Source organism: Oncorhynchus nerka, linkage group LG14, assembly GCF_034236695.1.
Source record: "Oncorhynchus nerka isolate Pitt River linkage group LG14, Oner_Uvic_2.0, whole genome shotgun sequence".
NCBI classification, from domain to species: Eukaryota; Metazoa; Chordata; class Actinopteri; order Salmoniformes; family Salmonidae; genus Oncorhynchus; species Oncorhynchus nerka.
In genome coordinates this window covers 2,332,362-2,356,518 of record NC_088409.1, presented here as the reverse complement: position 1 = coordinate 2,356,518, position 24,157 = coordinate 2,332,362, and the positions used below count along the sequence as shown (strand labels likewise).

At 44.1% G+C, this 24,157-nt stretch overlaps 1 protein-coding gene across 1 annotated transcript in view; it reads right to left on the bottom strand.

The window, feature by feature from the left end:
• LOC135574929 (CUB and sushi domain-containing protein 3-like) overlaps positions 1-24,157 on the bottom strand; it is a 280,586-nt gene that overhangs the window by 217,029 nt on the left and 39,400 nt on the right. Inside the window, exon 3 of the mRNA XM_065027050.1 lies at positions 12,209-12,321. Within this exon, the coding sequence (XP_064883122.1) occupies positions 12,209-12,321 (113 nt within the window). The remainder of the gene's footprint in view (positions 1-12,208; positions 12,322-24,157) is intronic.

Sequence of the window (24,157 nt, the reverse complement as noted above, 5' to 3'; positions counted from 1 at the left end):
ACGTTGAAATGTTTAACTCACATTGGCTACAGTGAAGGAGAGTCTGCATGTTTTGGTAGCGGGCCATGTCAGTGATACTGTATTGTCCTCAAAGCGAGCAAAAACGTTGTTTAGTTTGTCTGGGAGCAAGACATCGTGATCCGCAACAGGGCTGGTTTTTCTTTTTGTAGTCCGTGATTGACTATAGACCCTGCCACATACCTCTCGTGTCTGAGCCGTTGAATTGCGATTCCACTTTGTCTCTGCACTGACACTTAGCTTGTTTGATTGCCTTGCGGATGGAATAGCTATACTGTTTGTATTCGGTCACATTTCTGGTCACCTTGCACTGATTAAAAGCAGTGGTTTGCACTTCAGTTTTGCGCGAATGCTGCCATCAATCCACAGTTTCTGGTTGGGGAATGTTTTAATAGTTGCTGTGGGTACGACATCACCGATGCACTTGTTAGTAAACTCACACACCGAATCAGCGTATTCATCAATGTTGTTGTTCGTCGCAATGAGGAACATATCCCAGTCCACGTGGTCGAAGCAATCTTGAAGCGTGGAATCCGATTGATCGGACCAGCGTTGAACAGACCTGAGCGTGGGAGCTTCCTGTTTTAGTTTCTGCCTATAGGCAGGGAGCAACAAAATGGAGTCGTGGTCAGCTTTTCCGAAGGGAGGTTGGGGGAGGGCCTTATATGCGTCGCGGAAGTTAGAATAACAGTGGTCTAGGGTTTTGCCAGCCCTGATAGCACAATCGATATGCTCATAGAATTTGGGGAGCTTTGTTTTCAGTTTAGCCTTGTTAATATCCCCAGCTACAATAAATGCAGCCTCAGGATATGTGGTTTCCAGTTTACATAGACTCCAATTAAGTTCTTTCAGGGCCGTTGAGGTGTCTGCTTGGGGGGGATATACACGACTGTAATAATGATCGAAGAGAATTCTCTTGGTAGATAATGCGGTCGGCATTTGATTGTGAGGAATTCTAAGTCAGGTGAACAAAAGAGCTCGAGTTCCTGTATGTTGTTATGATCACACCACGTCTGGTTAATAATAAGAGATACACCCCCGCCCTTCTTCTTACCAGAGAGATGCGTGTTTCTGTCGGCGCGATGCGTGAAGAAACCAGGTGGCTGTACCGACTCCGATAGCGTGTCTCGAGTGAGCCATGTTTCCATGAAACAAAGATTGTTACAGTCTCTGATGTCCCTCTGGAATGCTACCCTTGCTCGGATTTTGTCTACCTTGTTGTCAAGAGACTGGACATTGGCCAGTAGTATGCTCGGGAGCGTTGCGCGATGTGCCCGTCTACGGAGCCTGACCAGAAGACCGCTCCGTCTGCCCCTTCTTCTACGGAGTCATTGTTTTGGGTCGCTGGCTGGGATCCGATCCATTGTCCTGGGTGGTGGGCCAAACAGAGGATCCGCTTCGGGAAAGTCGTATTCCTGGTTGTAATGATGGTGAGTTGACGTTGCTCTTATATCCAATAGTTCCTCCCGACTGTATGTAGTAAAACCTAAGATTTCCTGGGGTAACAATATGTATGAGACCTGTATATAAAATACTGAATCAATACAGTAGTATGAGTCCTGTACGTAAAATACTGAATCAATACAGTAGTATGAGTCCTGTATATAAAATACTGAATCAATACAGTAGTATGAGTCCTGTATATAAAATACTGAATCAATACAGTAGTATGAGTCCTGTATATAAAATACTGAATCAATACAGTAGTATGAGTCCTGTATAGAAAATACTGAATCAATACAGTAGTATGAGACCTGTATAGAAAATACTGAATCAATACAGTAGTATGAGACCTGTATATAAAATACTGAATCAATACAGTAGTATGAGACCTGTATATAAAATACTGAATCAATACAGTAGTATGAGACCTGTATATAAAATACTGAATCAATACAGTAGTATGAGACCTGTATATAAAATACTGAATCAATACAGTAGTATGAGTCCTGTATGTAAAATACTTACAGTTGACTCATATAGCAGATGCTCTTACCCAGAGCGACTTTGAGTTAGTACATTCATCTTAAGATAACTAGGTGAGACTCAGACAACCACATATCACAGTCAAATATACAGGATATGAACATTTCATTTCATCTCAACAATGGATATATAGCGGGCTTTTTTTTGCAACAAAACCCATTTCAATACACGTCTTAAAATCTATTAATAAGAAAAAATCTGAGGTCAGCAATATTTTACACAAACACCACGTGAAGGAACCCATAAGCGATCATTTCTGATGAAAAGAAAAAATAATTGAGAAATTGGTCGATATGACGATTTGGAACAAAACTCGTCAAGTGTACAACAGGAGCAACAGCAGCTGTAGACTTGCCTCACAGTAAACTCAGTGATACTAGGGGCTGCACCCCAAACGGAACACTAGGGGCTGCACCCCAAACGGAACACTAGGGGCTGCACCCCAAACGGAACACTAGGGGCTGCAACCCAAACGGAACACTAGGGGCTGCAACCCAAACGGAACACTAGGGGCTGCACCCCAAACGGAACACTAGGGGTTGCAACCCAAACGGAACACTAGGGGCTGCACCCCAAACGGAACACTAGGGGCTGCACCCCAAACGGAACACTAGGGGTTGCAACCCAAACGGAACACTAGGGGCTGCAACCCAAACGGAACACTAGGGGCTGCAACCCAAACGGAACACTAGGGGCTGCAACCCAAACGGAACACTAGGGGTTGTAACCCAAACGGAACACTAGGGGTTGCAACCCAAACGGAACACTAGGGGCTGCAACCCAAACGGAACACTAGGGGCTGCAACCCAAACGGAACACTAGGGGTTGCAACCCAAACGGAACACTAGGGGCTGCAACCCAAACGGAACACTAGGGGCTGCAACCCAAACGGAACACTAGGGGCTGCAACCCAAACGGAACACTAGGGGCTGCAACCCAAACGGAACACTAGGGGTTGCAACCCAAACGGAACACTAGGGGCTGCAACCCAAACGGAACACTAGGGGCTGCAACCCAAACGGAACACTAGGGGCTGCAACCCAAACGGAACACTAGGGGCTGCAACCCAAACGGAACACGAGGGGCTGCAACCCAAACGGAACACTAGGGGCTGCAACCCAAACGGAAAACTAGGGGCTGCAACCCAAACGGAAAACTAGGGGCTGCACCCCAAACGGAACACTAGGGGCTGCAACCCAAACGGAAAACTAGGGGCTGCACCCCAAACGGAACACTAGGGGCTGCAACCCAAACGGAAAACTAGGGGCTGCAACCCAAACGGAAAACTAGGGGCTGCACCCCAAACGGAACACTAGGGGCTGCAACCCAAACGGAAAACTAGGGGCTGCAACCCAAACGGAAAACTAGGGGCTGCACCCCAAACGGAACACTAGGGGCTGCAACCCAAACGGAACACTAGGGGCTGCAACCCAAACGGAACACAACTCCTATTATAGTGCACTACATTTGACCAGGGCTCTTTGTTGCACGGAGAGACACAGAGGGAATAGGGTGTCATTTGGGACGACCCCGTATGAGTTATGTGAACAAGTAAATGAGGTAGTTGGCTCAGAGGTCTCTCTAGGGGGAGAGCTATTTATTTCCCTGTATAGCTAATGACTGTGTAGCCCTTTGAAGAATATGGGGGTGTGGAGTGGCACTGTGTGTGTGTGTGTGTGTGTGTGTGTGTGTGTGTGTGTGTGTGTGTGTGTGTGTGTGTGTGTGTGTGTGTGTGTGTTTTTGAGCAACATAAATCTCCCACAGGAGCCCTGTACTACATTGCTGGGAATGGCTGGGGTTTCATAGCAGCAGAATTAGTCAACCCTCATCACCCCCACACACACACACACACACACACACACACACACACACACAGAGAGCTAAACAACTTGTAAACACAGCGCAGAGAAAGTTTTCACTCAATAGACAACATCCACTGAGATGTCAACAACAAAAACATGAAGTATTTAGATTTACATTATGGATCAACTGTGATCCAGAAACCTATTCTGAGGAAAACACGTCTCGCGCTTATAAACTAGATAATAGGTCTGCAGTGGTGCCATTAAAATATGGACACTTCAAGATAGAAACACGTCTTATCAAAGCTACAGTCTATAAGTATCAAATCAAATCAAATCAAATTTTATTTGTCACATACACATGGTTAGCAGATGTTAATGCGAGTGTAGCGAAATGCTTGTGCTTCTAGTTCCGACAATGCAGTGATAACCAACAAGTAATCTAACTAACAATTCCAAAACTACTGTCTTATACACAGTATAAGGGGATAAGGAATATGTACATAAGGATATATGAATGAGTGATGGTACAGAGCAGCATACAGTAGATGGTATCGAGTACAGTATATACATATGAGATGAGTATGTAGACAAAGTAAACAAAGTGGCATAGTTAAAGTGGCTAGTGACATAAGGATGCAGTCGATGATCTAGAGTACAGTATATACATATGCATATGAGATGAATAATGTAGGGTAAGTAACATTATATAAGGTAGCATTGTTTAAAGTGGCTAGTGATATATTTACATCATTTCCCATCAATTCCCATTATTAAAGTGGCTGGAGTTGGGTCAGTGTCAATGACAGTGTGTTGGCAGCAGCCACTCAATGTTAGTGGTGGCTGTTTAACAGTCTGATGGCCTTGAGATAGAAGCTGTTTTTCAGTCCCTCGGTCCCAGCTTTGATGCACCTGTACTGACCTCGCCTTCTGGATGATAGCGGGGTGAACAGGCAGTGGTTCGGGTGGTTGATGTCCTTGATGATCTTTATGGCCTTCCTGTAACATCGGGTGGTGTAGGTGTCCTGGAGGGCAGGTAGTTTGCCGTGATGCGTTGTGCAGACCTCACTACCCTCTGGAGAGCCTTACGGTTGAGGGCGGAGCAGTTGCCGTACCAGGCGGTGATACAGCCCGCCAGGATGCTCTCGATTGTGCATCTGTAGAAGTTTGTGAGTGCTTTTGGTAACAAGCCGAATTTCTTCAGCCTCCTGAGGTTGAAGAGGCGCTGCTGCGCCTTCTTCACGACGCTGTCAGTGTGAGTGGACCAATTCAGTTTGTCTGTGATGTGTATGCCGAGGAACTTAAAACTTGCTACCCTCTCCACTACTGTTCCATCGATGTGGATAGGGGGGTGTTCCCTCTGCTGTTTCCTGAAGTCCACAATCATCTCCTTAGTTTTGTTGACGTTGAGTGTGAGGTTATTTTCCTGACACCACACTCCGAGGGCCCTCACCTCCTCCCTGTAGGCCGTCTCGTCGTTGTTGGTAATCAAGCCTACCACTGTTGTGTCGTCCGCAAACTTGATGATTGAGTTGGAGGCGTGCGTGGCCACGCAGTCGTGGGTGAACAGGGAGTACAGGAGAGGGCTCAGAACGCACCCTTGTGGGGCCCCCGTGTTGAGGATCAGCGGGGAGGAGATGTTGTTGCCTACCCTCACCACCTGGGGGCGGCCCGTCAGGAAGTCCAGTACCCAGTTGCACAGGGCGGGGTCGAGACCCAGGGTCTCGAGCTTGATGACGAGCTTGGAGGGTACTATGGTGTTGAATGCCGAGCTGTAGTCGATGAACAGCATTCTCACATAGGTATAGCTAGCTAACCAATCTCTTCAGAAAACTAGCATATACAGTCCATAAATATAGCTAGCTAACCAATCTCTACAGAAAACTAGCATATACAGTCCATAAATATAGCTAGCTAACCAATCTCTACAGAAAACTATCAGCTACAGTCCATAAATATAGCTAGCTAACCAATCTCTTCAGAAAACTAGCATATACAGTCCATAAATATAGCTAGTTAACCAATCTCTTCAGAAACCTAAAACATACAGTCCATAAGTATAGCTAGCTAACTGTGACAAGAGATGAAAATAATCTGCCCACTCCATCAAGCAATGGGGACGACAACACAGGGCATTCATGGGACCACAGGGAGAAGCAGAGGAGATACCTATCATAGACTTCTCCCAGCTGACGCTTGACATACCACCTACGCCACCTCCAGTGGTCGAAACAACCAGCTGGTATGATTGAGTAGAATCAGCCAACAGTAACACGGAAGCAGCAATGTGAGAGTCAGTAGTGCATGACCTTAAATGGTAATAGTAGGAAGCAGCAATGTGAGAGTCAGTAGTGCATGACCTTAAATGGTAATAGTAGGAAGCAGCAATGTGAGAGTCAGTAGTGCATGACCTTAAATGGTAATAACAGGAAGCAGCAATGTGAGAGTCAGTAGTGCATGACCTTAAATGGTAATAGTAGGAAGCAGCAATGTGAGAGTCAGTAGGGCATGACCTTAAATGGTAATAGTAGGAAGCAGCAATGTGAGAGTCAGTAGTGCATGACCTTAAATGGTAATAACAGGAAGCAGCAATGTGAGAGTCAGTAGTGCATGACCTTAAATGGTAATAGTAGGAAGCAGCAATGTGAGAGTCAGTAGGCATGACCTTAAATGGTAATAGTAGGAAGCAGCAATGTGAGAGTCAGTAGTGCATGACCTTAAATGGTAATAGTAGGAAGCAGCAATGTGAGAGTCAGTAGTGCATGACCTTAAATGGTAATAGTAGGAAGCAGCAATGTGAGAGTCAGTAGTGCATGACCTTAAATGGTAATAAGGAAGCAGCAATGTGAGAGTCAGTAGTGTGACCTATGCAAGTGCATGACCTTAAATGGTAATAGTAGGAAATGTGAGAGTCAAATGTGAGAGTCAGTAGTGCATGACCTTAAATGGTAATAGTAGGAAGCAGCAATGTGAGAGTCAGTAGTGCATGACCTTAAATGGTAATAGTAGGAAGCAGCAATGTGAGAGTCAGTAGTACATGACCTTAAATGGTAATAACAGGAAGCAGGAAGTAAATGGAAGCAGTCAGTGGTGCATGACCTTAAATGGTAATAATAGGAAGCATGTGAGAGTCAGTAGTATGACCTTAAATGGTAATAGTAGGAAGCAGCAATGTGAGAGTCAGTAGTGCATGACCTTAAATGGTAATAGTAGGAAGCAGCAATGTGAGAGTCAGGTAACCTTAAATGGTAATAGTAGGAAGCAGCAATGTGAGAGTCAGTAGTGCATGACCTTAAATGGTAGTGCATGATGACCTTAAATGGTAATAACAGGAAGCAGCAATGTGAGAGTCAGTAGTGCATGACCTTAAATGGTAATAGTAGGAAGCAGCAATGTGAGAGTCAGTAGTGCATGACCTTAAATGGTAATAGTAGGAAGCAGCAATGTGAGAGTCAGTAGTGCATGACCTTAAATGGTAGGAAGCAGCAATGTGAGAGTCAGTAGTGCATGACCTTAAATGGTAATAGTAGGAAGCAGCAATGTGAGAGTCAGTAGTGCATGACCTTAAATGGTAATAATAGGAAGCAGCAATGTGAGAGTCAGTAGTGCATGACCTTAAATGGTAATAATAGGAAGCAGCAATGTGAGAGTCAGTAGTGCATGACCTTAAATGGTAATAACAGGAAGCAGCAATGTGAGAGTCAGTAGTGCATGACCTTAAATGGTAATAGTAGGAAGCAGCAATGTGAGGTAGTCAGTAGTGCATGACCTTAAATGGTAATAACAGGAAGCAGCAATGTGAGAGTCAGTAGTGCATGACCTTAAATGGTAATAGTAGGAAGCAGCAATGTGAGAGTCAGTGGTGCATGACCTTAAATGGTAATAATAGGAAGCAGCAATGTGAGAGTCAGTAGTGCATGACCTGACCTTAAATGGTAATAGTAGGAAGCAGCAATGTGAGAGTCAGTAGTACATGACCTTAAATGGTAATAACAGGAGTAGCAGCAATGTGAGAGTCAGTGGTGCATGACCTTAAATGGTAATAATAGGAAGCAGCAATGTGAGAGTCAGTAGTGCATGACCTTAAATGGTAATAGTAGGAAGCAGCAATGTGAGAGTCAGTAGTACATGACCTTAAATGGTAATAACAGGAAGCAGCAATGTGAGAGTCAGTGGTGCATGACCTTAAATGGTAATAACAGGAAGCAGCAATGTGAGAGTCAGTAGTGCATGACCTTAAATGGTAATAACAGGAAGCAGCAATGTGAGAGTCAGTGGTGCATGACCTTAAATGGTAATAACAGGAAGCAGCAATGTGAGAGTCAGTAGTGCATGACCTTAAATGGTAATAGTAGGAAGCAGCAATGTGAGAGTCAGTAGTACATGACCTTAAATGGTAATAGTAGGAAGCAGCAATGTGAGAGTCAGTAGTACATGACCTTAAATGGTAATAGTAGGAAGCAGCAATGTGAGAGTCAGTAGTGCATGACCTTAAAGGGTAATAGTAGGAAGCAGCAATGTGAGAGTCAGTAGTGCATGACCTTAAATGGTAATAACAGGAAGCAGCAATGTGAGAGTCAGTAGTGCATGACCTTAAATGGTAATAGTAGGAAGCAGCAATGTGAGAGTCAGTAGTGCATGACCTTAAATGGTAATAGTAGGAAGCAGCAATGTGAGAGTCAGTAGTGCATGACCTTAAAGGGTAATAGTAGGAAGCAGCAATGTGAGAGTCAGTAGTGCATGACCTTAAATGGTAATAATAGGAAGCTTCCGTTTAACACACAGGCCTAAGGTTACGTAGGTCTACAGCCCCAGTGGGAACTTCCCCTTTAAAAAGATATATAAAGAGAACAGAGATCATAAGACAGGATGATCCTCACTAACATATGAAACAGACTTCATATGGAGAATCATCACAGGTACATTTACTATTGCAGTCTAGTACTGACCTTTTTTGTTGGACTAGAACAATATTTTGAGAGCTGGATATTTTTGCTTAAGTACTTATTGGGTCACAATCTGAAGAAACTGGTTGAATCTTGTGAACCCGTCTGAGTCTCCCGAAAAACAGAGGTCTAACCACCTCTTGATCACATAGACAAAGCGGGCGTTCGCATTTTTTGACACCAGGAACCAGAGGTGATTAGCAATTCAAGGAAAAACAGCCAAGTACCAGTTACCATATATTGAGTCTATGCACAGAGTTGGAAGTGAATAGTATTAGGATATACACTTTTTGTTGGACTAGAACAATATTTTGAGAGCTGGATATTTTTGCTTAAGTACTTATTGGGTCACAATCTGAAGAAACTGGTTGAATCTTGTGAACCCGACTGAGTCTCCCGAAAAACAGAGGTCTAACCACCTCTTGATCACATAGACAAAGCGGGCGTTCGCATTTTAGACACCAGAAACCAGAGGTGACTAGCAATTCAAGGAAAAATAGCCAAGTACCAGTTACAATATATTGAGTCCATACACAGAGTTGGAAGTGTATAGAGATATTTGAATTCGGAATCTAGCGTCATAGCTGTGAGAATACCAATTACAGGAAAGTGACCAAGGGGCTGAGCATTTAAGGTTAATTTAACTATTTTAGCTATTTAGTCAATATTGTTAGAAGTGTTAAACGCATTTAAAGTTTTGCAATATTATCTGGCATAGCTTAAAGCATTAAGGATTGATTGAGCGTTATTGTTGTTATTTAGAAACTGTAGAACCATTGAATTGTAATAATGTGTATAAGACAAAAAACAGAGTGACTTAATAAAAGCTTTGAAACTTTGACAACTAGGCCAGATTAACGATCTGGAGAGCAAACGCCTTTGACACTCTCACTGAACAGAAAGTGACCCTGGTTATAGGTTAAAGTGATTGCACTAAAGAATATTTCATTGTGTGGACAATAATATATTTTTTAAGAGAGTCAAAACATATACCAATACTAGTTTCCGAGTGACTACTAGCTGACGAGCATAATAACTAATAGGAGTTGTTATTAGGTATTGATATATACATAGGTAAAGATAACTTGAAGGTAAGGAAATATAGGAGGAATAGGAGGAAACGCTTAAGAATATTTTAATAGGAGTATATCTATCCAAGGCCTCATACTAGACCGGAAAATAAGGGAGTGACAACGTGAACGAAGGAACAAACCCAACTCACGCGAAGGGCCATTACGAATACATAGGAGGGTTGGTAGGGCCGCACGGCAAGGCCCTTGTTACACCGAAGTAACTAAAGTCCCAAAGTACTCTGCCCAGCCAGAGGACGGGGTGGAGGCTTTTGCTGCAGGTATTGGGCAAAAGTCAGCACCGTGACATAATCTCTTCAGAAAACTACAGTTCTCAGGGCAGTATGAGAAGCACACTCCCTATTAAAACAGGGTTGAGGTTGTGCATTCTCCAGAAGACTGTTTGAGACACATTAACTAGAGGAGCGGAGAGGACAGGACAGGAGACAAAGGACTGCCTGAGACACATTATTAACTAGAGGAGAGGAGAGGAGAGGACAGGACAGGAGACAAAGGACTGCCTGAGACACATTATTAACTAGAGGAGAGGAGAGGACAGGACAGGAGACAAAGGACTGCCTGAGACACATTATTAACTAGAGGAGAGGAGAGGAGAGGAGAGGAGAGGAGAGGAGAGAGAGGAGAGAGGAGGAGAGGAGAGGACAGGACAGGACAGGACAGGACAGGACAGGACAGGACAGGACAGGACAGGAGACAAAGGACTGCCTGAGACACATTATTAACTAGAGGAGAGGAGAGGACAGGAGAGGAGAGGAGAGGAGAGGAGAGGAGAGGAGAGGAGAGGAGAGGAGAGGAGAGGAGAGGACAGGACAGGAGAGGAGAGGAGAGAGGAGAGGAGAGGAGAGGAGAGGACAGGACAGGAGAGGACAGGACAGGACAGGACAGGAGACAAAGGACTGCCTGAGACACATTATTAACTAGAGGAGAGGACAGGACAGGACAGGAGACAAAGGACTGCCTGAGACACATTATTAACTAGAGGAGAGGAGAGGAGAGGAGAGGAGAGGAGAGGAGAGGAGAGGAGAGGAGAGGAGAGGAGAGGACAGGACAGGACAGGACAGGACAGGACAGGACAGGACAGGAGACAAAGGACTGCCTGAGACACATTATTAACTAGAGGAGAGGAGAGGACAGGAGAGGAGAGGACAGGACAGGAGACAAAGGACTGCCTGAGACACATTATTAACTAGAGGAGAGGAGAGGAGAGTAATGTTTGAGACCCATTAATCAGTATAAACACACTGAGAGTCGAACTTGTTTTTCTCTCTGCTCCTTCGATGGATGAATGACAGGTAACACAATGAGATACCATCTCCTCTCCCTGTGTCCCGAATGGCACCCTATTCCCTCTATAGTGCACTACTTTTGAGCAGGGCCTCTGTGAGCACCACTGAGCTAAAATAATATCTGATTCACTAAGAGCATCACTGAGCTAAAATCATATCTGAGTCACTAAGACCATCACTGAGCTAAAATCATATCTGAGTAACTAAGACCAACATGGAGCTAAAATCATATCTGAGTCACTAAGACCATCACTGAGCTAAAATCATATCTGAGTCACTAAGACCATCACTGAGCTAAAATCATATCTGAGTCACTAAGACCATCACTGAGCTAAAATCATATCTGAGTCACTAAGACCATCACTGAGCTAAAATCATATCTGAGTCACTAAGACCATCACTGAGCTAAAATCATATCTGAGTAACTGCGAGCATCACTAAGCTAAAATTATATCTGAGTCACTAAGAGCCTCACTGAGCTAAAATCACAAGAATGAGAGGGGGCAGAGGATAGAGTAGAGAGGGGATAGAGAGGAGAGGAGAGAATAGGAGAGGAGAGGAGAGGAGAGGAGAGGAGAGGAGAGGAGAGGAGAGGAGAGGAGAGGAGAGGAGCCTAGACATAACCTACTGCCACAGAGGGATACTTCATATTTAGACAGCCCCTGCATTTCTGTCGACTTCTGCACCGCTCTCGACAGAGATGAGTTAGCACATCCATTAGTTCAGCTAATTCCCTGCACCATCTGCTGTGTGATATAATATGCACCTCTGGAAAGAGAAATGGTTTGGGACAGAGGGGAAATGTTGAGATCCGGGTCAATGGGACCAAATGTTGTCATAATGCATGAGCCAGACAGGAGATGAAATGAGAAAATGTTTACGATGTTGTATATTTACACTTTCCGTGGAGATGTAATGTTTCTAATTAAATGCAAATTCAAATGTTGTGACTAAAGACGATAATTTTAACAACCTCTTGAGTATCATTTGACTGAATGCAAAAGTTATGTCGTTTGACCGTGACCATCTCTCTCTCTCTCTCTTACAAGAAACAACAGTGAATATTTTTTCTCTCTCACCTTCATAAGCCATCTTAAATCCATGAGCGCTTACTGCAAAGTCACTGGTAAGCCGTAGTGAAAATATGGACCCTGTGCTGGTGACGGGAGGTGGGATCTGAAATCCTGTTAACCTGTTGAGAGGGGAAGACAAAGGGGGACATCTTAGTTATAATGTCTTTCACTGAATGCAGAAACCAACCTACAAGGTCAAGCAAAACATCACAACACACTTTTTCTGTTGGAAATTTAATAGAGTAATGTCATATCCGTTTTCTTCTAAATGTGGTTTTAAAGTACAGTATGCAGTATGAATGCAGTACAGTATGCAGTATGTATGCAGTACAGTATGCAGTATGTATGCAGTACAATATGCAGTATGAATGTAGTACAGTATGCAGTATGTATGAAGTACAGTATGCAGTATGTATGCAGTACAATGCAGCAGTATGAATGTAGTAGTACAGTATGCAGTATGTATGTACAGTATGCAGTAGTATGCAGTATGTATGAAGTACAGTATGCAGTATGTATGCAGTACAGTATGCAGTATGTATGAAGTACAGTATGCAGTATGTATGAAGTACAGTATGCAGTATGTATGAAGTACAGTATGCAGTATGTATGCAGTACAATATGCAGTATGTATGAAGTACAGTGCATGTATGTATGCAGTACAGTATGTATGAAGTATGCAGTATGTATGCAGTATGTATGCAGTATGCAGTATGTATGAAGTACATGCAGTATGAAGTACAGTATGCAGTATGAATGTAGTACAATATGCAGTATGTATGAAGTACAGTATGCAGTATGTATGAAGTACAGTATGCAGTATGTATGCAGTACAATATGCAGTATGTATGAAGTACAGTATGCAGTATGTATGAAGTACAGTATGCAGTATGTATGCAGTACAATATGCAGTATGAATGTAGTACAGTATGCAGTATGTATGAAGTACAGTATGCAGTATGTATGCAGTACAATATGCAGTATGAATGTAGTACAGTATGCAGTATGTATGCAGTACAGTATGCAGTATGTATGAAGTACAGTATGCAGTATGTATGAAGTACAGTATGCAGTATGTATGCAGTACAATATGCAGTATGAATGTAGTACAGTATGCAGTATGTATGCAGTACAGTATGCAGTATGTATGAAGTACAGTATGCAGTATGTATGAAGTACAGTATGCAGTATGTATGCAGTACAATATGCAGTATGAATGTAGTACAGTATGCAGTATGTATGCAGTACAGTATGCAGTATGTATGAAGTACAGTATGCAGAATGTATGAAGGGCAGTATGCAGTATGTATGCAGTACAGTATGCATTGTGAATGTAGTAGAGTATGTAATATGTATGCAGTACAGTATGCAGTATATATGCAGTACAGTATGTAGTATGTATGCAGTAAGTATGCAGTATGTATGCAGTAAGTATGCAGTATGTAGGCAGTACAGTATATAGTATTATGCAGTATGTATACAGCACAGTATACAGTATGAATGCAGTAGAGTATAATGCATGTATGCAGTTCAGTATGCAGTATGTAGGCAGTATGTATGCAGTTCAGTATGCAGTATGTATACAGTACAGTATACAGTATGTATGCAGTTCAGTTTGCAGTATGTATGCAGTTCAGTATGCAGTATGTATGCAGTACAGTATGCAGTATATATGCAGTACAGTATGCAGATCAGTATGCAGTATGTATGCAGTTCAGTATGCAGTATGTAAGCAGTTCAGTATACAGTATGTATGCAGTATGTATGCAGTTCAGTATGCAATATGTATGCAGTACAGTATGCAGTATGTATGCAGTACAGTATGCAGTATGTATGCACTTCAGTATGCAGTATGTATGCAGTACAGTATACAGTATGAATGCAGTACAGTATATAATGCATGTATGTAGTTCAGTATGCAGTATGTATGCACTTCAGTATGCAGTATGTATGCAGTACAGTAGTCAGTATGCAGTACAGTATGCAGTATGTAAGCAGTGCAGTATGCAGTACAGTATGCAGTATGTATGCAGTTCAGAATGCTGTATGCATGCAGTTCAGTATACAGTATGTATGTAGTACAGTATGCAGTACAGTATGCAGTACAGTATGCCATATGTATGCAGTACAGTATGCAGTGTAGTATGCAGTATGTATGCAGTACAGTAGGCAGTATGTAGGAAGTCCAGTATGCCGTATGGATGCAGTCCAGTGTGCAGTATGTATGAAGTCCAGTATGCAGTATGTATGCAGTATGTATGCAGTCCAGTATGCAGTCCAGTATGCAGCATGTATGCAGTATGTATGCAGTCCAGTATGCAGTATTTCTGAAGTCCAGTATGTAGTATGTATGAAGTCCAGTATGCAGTATGTATGCAGTATGTATGCAGTCCAGTATGCAGTACAGTATGCAGTATGTATGCAGTATGTATGCAGTCCAGTATGCAGTACAGTATGCAGTATGTATGAAGTCCAGTATGCAGTATGTATGAAGTCCAGTATGCAGTATGTATGCAGTATGTATGCAGTCCAGTATGCAGTACAGTATGCAGTATGTATGCAGTCCAGTATGCAGTATGTATGAAGTCCAGTATGCAGTATGTATGAAGTCCAGTATGCAGTATGTGTGCAGTACAGTGTGCAGTATGAATGTAGTACAGTATGCAGTACTATTTCTATTCCATTAGCTCTATAGAAGGTCAAGTTTAACATCACTTGAGCACTTCCTCAACAGTTAGATATATAGTTGTCAGACGCTTCATTGTAACAGCCAGGATTGTCCTACTCTATAGGTTTCCTTTAAGTGAGGTATATCTGTCGCCATTCATTTTCACAGTATGTTTTAAGAAGTGTTGCTGACCACACTTCGACTGGTCGTAACGCCAAAATCCAATCGACCATTTCAATCAAAGCAAGATCGAAGAGTGAAAACGGGCTGTGGAGTGTGGACAGAACTAACCAGGAATTAGATTGCCGTCGTGTCCTTCAATAGAGGGGATATATTTCAACTACCACATTGTTCCGGTTCACAGCATCCCACGTGACCGAGGCTTTTACGGTGTACTGTAGTGGGTACTTCACATGTAAAGAAAACACCTCTGACCTACAAAAGGCAGTGTGTTTTTGGGGGGGCTGGATCCCAAACGGCACCCAATTCTCTTTCCACAAAGGGCTCTGGTCGAAAGTAGAAATACTATATAGGGAATTAGGTGCCATTTGGGATCCAGTCCCCAAAAACGCACTGCCTTTTGTAGGTCAGGGAATTAGGTGCCATTTGGGATCCAGTCCCCAAAAACACACTGCCTTTTGTAGGTCAGGGAATTAGGTGCCATTTGCGATGGATATTGGGTGTAGCTGTTCCACTTACTAAAACATACAGTAAGATTTACCCTAGTATTGGCCTCTCTGACAGTTATGACACAACGTCCATCTAACGTGTGTGGTATTGCATTGTGGGATATAAGATGCATTGGAAAACGGTTTTTGTCTGACCTGCCATTGTATTGCATTGTGGGATATAAGATGCATTGGAAAACGGTTTCTGTCTGACATACCATTGCATTGCATTGTGGGGTATAAGATGCATTGGAAAACAGTTTCTGTCTGACATACCATTGTATTGCATTGTGGGATATAAGATGCATTGGAAAACGGTTTCTGTCTGACCTGCCATTGTATTGCATTGTGGGATATAAGATGCATTGGAAAACGGTTTCTGTCTGACCTACCATTGCATTGCATTGTGGGGTATAAGATGCTATGGAAACTGTTTATTTCTGTGGCAGAGAAAGCAGCCCAGTGAGAGATAAAGACTGAAGAAACATTACCGAGTAAAACTAGAGACTGTTATTGTAGTAACACTAGAGACTGGTATTATAGTAACACTAGAGACTGGTATTATAGTAACACTAGAGACTGGTATTATAGTAACACTAGAGACTGGTATTATAGTAACACTAGAGACTGGTATTATAGTAACACCAGAGACTGGTATTGTAGTAACACTAGAGACTGGTATTATAGTAACACCAGAGACTGGTATTGTAGTAACACTAGAGACTGGTATGGTAGTAACACTAGAGACTGGTATTGTAGTAACACTATAGAGACTGGTATTATAGTAACACCAGAGACGGGTATTATAGTAACACCAGAGACTGGTATTGTAGTAACACTAGAGACTGGTATGGTAGTAACACCAGAGACTGGTATTGTAGTAACACTAGAGACTGGTATTGTAGTAACACTAGAGACTGGTATGATAGTAACACTAGAGACTGGTATGATAGTAACCCTAGAGACTGGTATTATATTAACCCTAGAGACTGGTATTGTAGTAACACTAGAGACTGGTATGGTAGTAACACCAGAGACTGGTATTATAGTAACACCAGAGACTGGTATTATAGTAACACTAGAGACTGGTATTATAGTAACACTAGAGACTGGTATTATAGTAACACTAGAGACTGGTATTATAGTAACACTAGAGACTGGTATTGTAGTAACACTAGAGACTGGTATTGTAGTAACACTAGAGACTGGTATTGTAGTAACACTAGAGACTGGTATTGTAGTAACACTAGAGACTGGTATTGTAGTAACACTAGAGACTGGTATGATAGTAACACTAGAGACTGGTATGATAGTAACCCTAGAGACTGGTATTATAGTAACCCTAGAGACTGGTATTGTAGTAACACTAGAGACTGGTATGGTAGTAACACCAGAGACTGGTATTATAGTAACACCAGAGACTGGTATTATAGTAACACTAGAGACTGGTATTATAGTAACACTAGAGACTGGTATTATAGTAACACTAGAGACTGGTATTATAGTAACACTAGAGACTGGTATTGTAGTAACACTAGAGACTGGTATTGTAGTAACACTAGAGACTGGTATTGTAGTAACACTAGAGACTGGTATTGTAGTAACACTAGAGACTGGTATTGTAGTAACACTAGAGACTGGTATTATAGTAACACTAGAGACTGGTATTGTAGTAACACTATAGAGACTGGTATTATAGTAACACCAGAGACTGGTATTATAGTAACACCAGAGACTGGTATTGTAGTAACACTAGAGACTGGTATGGTAGTAACCCTAGAGACTGGTATTATAGTAACACTAGAGACTGGTATTGTAGTAACACTAGAGACTGGTATTATAGTAACCCTAGAGACTGGTATTGTAGTAACACTAGAGACTGGTATTATAGTAACACTAGAGACTGGTATTGTAGTAACACTAGAGACTGGTATTGTAGTAGCACCAGAGACTGGTATTATAGTAACCCTAGATACTGGTATTGTAGTAACACTAGAGACTGGTATTATAGTAACACTAGAGACTGGTATTATAGTAACACTAGAGACTGGTATTGTAGTAACACTAGAGACTTGTATTATAGTAACACTAGAGACTGGTATTATAGTAACACTAGACTGGTATGATAGTAACACTAGAGACTGGTATTGTAGTAACACTAGAGACTGGTATTATAGTAACACCAGATACTGGTATTGTAGTAACACTAGAGACTGGTATTGTAGTACCACTAGAGACTGGTATTGTAGTAACACTAGAGACTGGTATTGTAGTACCACTAGAGACTGGCATTGTAGTAACACTAGAGACTGGTATTGTAGTAGCACCAGAGACTGGTATTATAGTAACCCTAGATACTGGTATTGTAGTAACACTAGAGACTGGTATTATAGTAACACTAGAGACTGGTATTATAGTAACACTAGAGACTGGTATTGTAGTAACACTAGAGACTTGTATTATAGTAACACTAGAGACTGGTATTATAGTAACACTAGACTGGTATGATAGTAACACTAGAGACTGGTATTGTAGTAACACTAGAGACTGGTATTATAGTAACACCAGATACTGGTATTGTAGTAACACTAGAGACTGGTATTGTAGTACCACTAGAGACTGGTATTGTAGTACCACTAGAGACTGGTATTGTAGTAACACTAGAGACTGGTATTGTAGTACCACTAGAGACTGGTATTGTAGTAACACTAGAGACTGGTATTGTAGTACCACTAGAGACTGGTATTGTAGTACCACTAGAGACTGGTATTGTAGTAACACTAGAGACTGGTATTGTAGTACCACTAGAGACTGGTATTATAGTAACACCAGAGACTGGTATTGTAGTAACACTAGAGACTGGTATTGTAGTACCACTAGAGACTGGTATTATAGTAACACCAGAGACTGGTATTGTAGTAACACTAGAGACTGGTATTGTAGTACCACTAGAGACTGGTATTATAGTAACACTAGAGACTGGTATTGTAGTAACACTAGAGACTGGTATTGTAGTAACACTAGAGACTGGTATTGTAGTACCACTAGAGACTGGTATTATAGTAACACCAGAGACTGGTATTGTAGTAACACTAGAGACTGGTATTGTAGTACCGGTCTCTAGTCAACTGGAACCCTATTCCCTATGGGCCCTGTTCAAATGGCACCCTATTCCCTGTGGGCCCTGGTCAAATGGTACCCTATTCCTTATGGGCCCTGGTCAAATGGTACCCTATTCCCTATGGGCCCTGGTCAAATGGTACCCTATTCCCTATGGGCCCTGGTCAAATGGTACCCTATTCCCTATGGGCCCTGGTCAAATGGCACCCTATTCCCTATGGGCCCTGGTCAAATGGCACCCTGAGGGAAGATAATGACAGAGGGTTGGCCAGTGAGAAGTAGTGGGCGTTATTGTCTGACTTAAGTCATATATGGAACCCTATTCCCTACTTTAGTGCACTACTTTTGACCATGGCCCATAGGGAATAGGGTTCCATATATGACTTAAGTCAGACAATAACGCCCACTACTTCTCACTGGCCAACCCTCTGTCATTATCTTCCCTCAGGGTGCCATTTGACCAGGGCCCATAGGGAATAGGGTTCCATATATGACTTAAGTCAGACAATAACGCCCACTACTTCTCACTGGCCAACCCTCTGTCATTATCTTCCCTCAGGGTGCCATTTGACCAGGGCCCATAGGGAATAGGGTTCCATATATGACTTAAGTCAGACAATAACGCCCACTACTTCTCACTGGCCAACCCTCTGTCATTATCTTCCCTCAGGGTGCCATTTGACCAGGGCCCATAGGGAATAGGGTTCCATGGCCAACCCTATGACTTAAGTCAGACAATAACGCCCACTACTTCTCACTGGCCAACCCTCTGTCATTATCTTCCCTCAGGGTGCCATTTGACCAGGGCCCATAGGGAATAGGGTTCCATATATGACTTAAGTCAGACAATAACGCCCACTACTTCTCACTGGCCAACCCTCTGTCATTATCTTCCCTCAGAAAAGGGCTCCGTGTGAAAGTGTTATTTCCAATTAGTCATAACATGCTGTTTACTCTTTAAACCAGATCCACAGGGTGATTTGGACCAACTGGGGGACTAATTACCGACAGAGCAGAACAGACAGGTACAGAGAGGAGAGAGAGAGAGAGACAGAGAGGGGGCGAGGGAGGGAGTAAGTGAGAGAGAATGAGAGACAGCCACTCTTCCTTCATTTACCCCATGATGGGTAGACTACAGTCCCTCTATCTCCATCTACCCCATGATGGGTAGACTACAGTCCCTCTATCTCCATCTACCCCATGATGGGTAGACTACAGTCCCTCTATCTCCATCTACCCCATGATGGGTAGCCTACAGTCCCTCTATCTTCATCTACCCTATGATGGGTAGCCTACAGTCCCTCTATCTCCATCTACCCCATGATGGGTAGACTACAGTCCCTCTATCTCCATCTACCCCATGATGGGTAGACTACAGTCCCTCTATCTCCATCTACCCCATGATGGGTAGACTACAGTCCCTCTATCTCCATCTACCCCATGGTGGGTAGACTACAGTCCCTCTATCTCCATCTACCCCATGATGGGTAGACTACAGTCCCTCTATCTCCATCTACCCCATGACGGGTAGACTACAGTCCCTCTATCTCCATTTACCCCATGATGGGTAGACTACAGTCCCTCTATCTCCATCTACCCCATGATGGGTAGCCTACAGTCCCTCTATCTCCATCTACCCCATGATGGGTAGACTACAGTCCCTCTTCCTTCACTCGATGTGGTAGAATAATACATCAAATCAAATCAAAATTATTTATAAAGCTCTTCTTACATCAGCTGATATATCAAAGTGCTGTACAGAAACCCAGCCTAAAACCCCAAACAGTAAGCAATGCAGGTGTAGAAGCACGGTGGCTAGGAAAAACTCCCTAGAAAGACCAAAACCTAGGAGGAAACCTAGAGAGGAACCAGACTATGAGGGGTGGAGATTATAAACCTAGGGAGGAATCAGGCTATGAGGGGTGGAGATTATAAACCTAGAGAGGAACCAGGCTATGAGGGGTGGCCAGTCCTCTTCTGGCTGTGCCGGGTGGAGATTATAACAGAACATGGCCAAGATGTTCAAATGTTCATAGATGACCAGCAGGGTCAGATAATAATAATCACAGTAGTTGTTGAGGGTGCAACAGGTCAGCACCTCAGGAGTAAATGTCAGTTGGCTTTTCATAGCTGATCATTCAGAGTATCTCTACCGCTCCTGCTGTCTCTAGAGAGTTGAAAACAGCAGGTCTAGAACACAGTCCCTCTTCATTCACTCTCAGCACTGTGGTAGAATACAGCCCCTCTACCTTCAGACTCTCAGCCCTGTGGTAGAATTACAGTCCCTCTACCTTCAGACTCCCAGCCCTGTGGTAGAGTACAGTCCCTCTACCTTCAGACTCTCAGCCCTGTGGTAGAATACAGTCCCTCTACCTTCAGACTCTCAGCCCTGTGGTAGAATACAGTCCCTCTACCTTCAGACTCTCAGCCCTGTGGTAGAATACAGTCCCTCTACCTTCAGACTCTCAGCCCTGTGGTAGAATTACAGTCCCTCTACCTTCAGACTCTCAGCCCTGTGGTAGAGTACAGTCCCTCTACCTTCAGACTCTCAGCCCTGTGGTAGAATACAGTCCCTCTACCTTCAGACTCTCAGCCCTGTGGTAGAGTACAGTCCCTCTACCTTCAGACTCTCAGCCCTGTGGTAGAGTACAGTCCCTCTACCTTCAGACTCACAGCCCTGTAGTAGAATACAGTCCCTCTACCTTCAGACTCTCAGCCCTGTGGTAGAGTACAGTCCCTCTACCTTCAGACTCTCAGCCCTGTGGTAGAGTACAGTCCCTCTACCTTCATACTCCCAGCCCTGTGGTAGAATACAGTCCCTCTACCTTCAGACTCTCAGCCCTGTGGTAGAATACAGTCCCTCTACCTTCAGACTCAGCCCTGTGGTAGAGTACAGTCCCTCTACCTTCAGACTCTCAGCCCTGTGGTAGAATACAGTCCCTCTACCGTCAGACTCTCAGCAGTGTGGTAGAACACAGTCCCTCTACCTTCAGACTCTCAGCCCTGTGGTAGAATACAGTCCCTCTACCGTCAGACTCTCAGCCCTGTGGTAGAATACAGTCCCTCTACCTTCAGACTCTCAGCCCTGTGGTAGAATACAGTCCCTCTACCTTCAGACTCTCAGCCCTGTGGTAGAGTACAGTCCCTCTACCTTCAGACTCCCAGCCCTGTGGTAGAACACAGTCCCTCTACCGTCAGACTCTCAGCCCTGTGGTAGAATACAGTCCCTCTACCTTCAGACTCTCAGCCCTGTGGTAGAATACAGTCCCTCTTCATTCACTCTCAGCCCTGTGGTAAGTACAGTCCCTCTACCTTCAGACTCTCAGCCTTGTGGTAGAATACAGTCCCTCTACCTTCAGACTCTCAGCCCTGTGGTAGAGTACAGTCCCTCTACCTTCAGTCTCTCAGCCCTGTGGTAGAGTACAGTCCCTCTACCTTCAGTCTCTCAGCCCTGTGGTAGAGTACAGTCCCTCTTCATTCACTCTCAGCCCTGTGGTAGAGTACAGTCCCTCTACATTCACACTCTCAGCCCTGTGGTAGAGTACAGTCCCTCTACCTTTAGACTCTCAGCCCTGTGGTAGAATACAGTCCCTCTACATTCACACTCTCAGCCCTGTGGTAGAATACAGTCCCTCTACCTTCATACTCCCAGCCCTGTGGTAGAATACAGTCCCTCTACCTTCAGACTCTCAGCCCTGTGGTAGAATACAGTCCCTCTACCTTCAGACTCAGCCCTGTGGTAGAGTACAGTCCCTCTACCTTCAGACTCTCAGCCCTGTGGTAGAATACAGTCCCTCTACCGTCAGACTCTCAGCAGTGTGGTAGAACACAGTCCCTCTACCTTCAGACTCTCAGCCCTGTGGTAGAATACAGTCCCTCTACCGTCAGACTCTCAGCCCTGTGGTAGAATACAGTCCCTCTACCTTCAGACTCTCAGCCCTGTGGTAGAATACAGTCCCTCTACCTTCAGACTCTCAGCCCTGTGGTAGAGTACAGTCCCTCTACCTTCAGACTCCCAGCCCTGTGGTAGAACACAGTCCCTCTACCGTCAGACTCTCAGCCCTGTGGTAGAATACAGTCCCTCTACCTTCAGACTCTCAGCCCTGTGGTAGAATACAGTCCCTCTTCATTCACTCTCAGCCCTGTGGTAAGTACAGTCCCTCTACCTTCAGACTCTCAGCCTTGTGGTAGAATACAGTCCCTCTACCTTCAGACTCTCAGCCCTGTGGTAGAGTACAGTCCCTCTACCTTCAGTCTCTCAGCCCTGTGGTAGAGTACAGTCCCTCTACCTTCAGTCTCTCAGCCCTGTGGTAGAGTACAGTCCCTCTTCATTCACTCTCAGCCCTGTGGTAGAGTACAGTCCCTCTACATTCACACTCTCAGCCCTGTGGTAGAGTACAGTCCCTCTACCTTTAGACTCTCAGCCCTGTGGTAGAATACAGTCCCTCTACATTCACACTCTCAGCCCTGTGGTAGAATACAGTCCCTCTACCTTCAGACTCTCAGCCCTGTGGTAGAGTACAGTCCCTCTACCTTCAGTCTCTCAGCCCTGTGGTAGAGTACAGTCCCTCTACCTTCAGACTCTCAGCCCTGTGGTAGAGTACAGTCCCTCTTCATTCACTCTCAGCCCTGTGGTAGAGTACAGTCCCTCTACATTCACACTCTCAGCCCTGTGGTAGAGTACAGTCCCTCTACCTTTAGACTCTCAGCCCTGTGGTAGAATACAGTCCCTCTACCTTCAGACTCTCAGCACTGTGGTAGAATACAGTCCCTCTACCTTCTGACTCTCAGCCCTGTGGTAGAGTACAGTCCCTCTACCTTCAGACACTCAGCCTTGTGGTAGAATACAGTCCCTCTACCTTCAGACTCTCAGCCCTGTGGTAGAGTACAGTCCCTCTACCTTCAGTCTCTCAGCCCTGTGGTAGAGTACAGTCCCTCTACCTTCAGACTCTCAGCCCTGTGGTAGAGTACAGTCCCTCTACCTTCAGACTCTCAGCCCTGTGGTAGAATACAGTCCCTCTACATTCACACTCTCAGCCCTGTGGTAGAGTACAGTCCCTCTACCTTTAGACTCTCAGCCCTGTGGTAGAATACAGTCCCTCTACCTTCAGACTCTCAGCACTGTGGTAGAATACAGTCCCTCTACCTTCAGACTCTCAGCCCTGTGGTAGAGTACAGTCCCTCTACCTTTAGACTCTCAGCCCTGTGGTAGAATACAGTCCCTCTACCTTCAGACTCTCAGCACTGTGGTAGAATACAGTCCCTCTACCTTCTGACTCTCAGCCCTGTGGTAGAGTACAGTCCCTCTACCTTCAGACTCTCAGCCCTGTGGTAGAATTACAGTCCCTCTACCTTCAGACTCTCAGCCTTGTGGTAGAGTACAGTCCCTCTTCATTCACTCTCAGCCCTGTGGTAGAGTACAGTCCCTCTACATTCAGACTCTCAGCCCTGTGGTAGAGTACAGTCCCTCTACCTTTAGACTCTCAGCCCTGTGGTAGA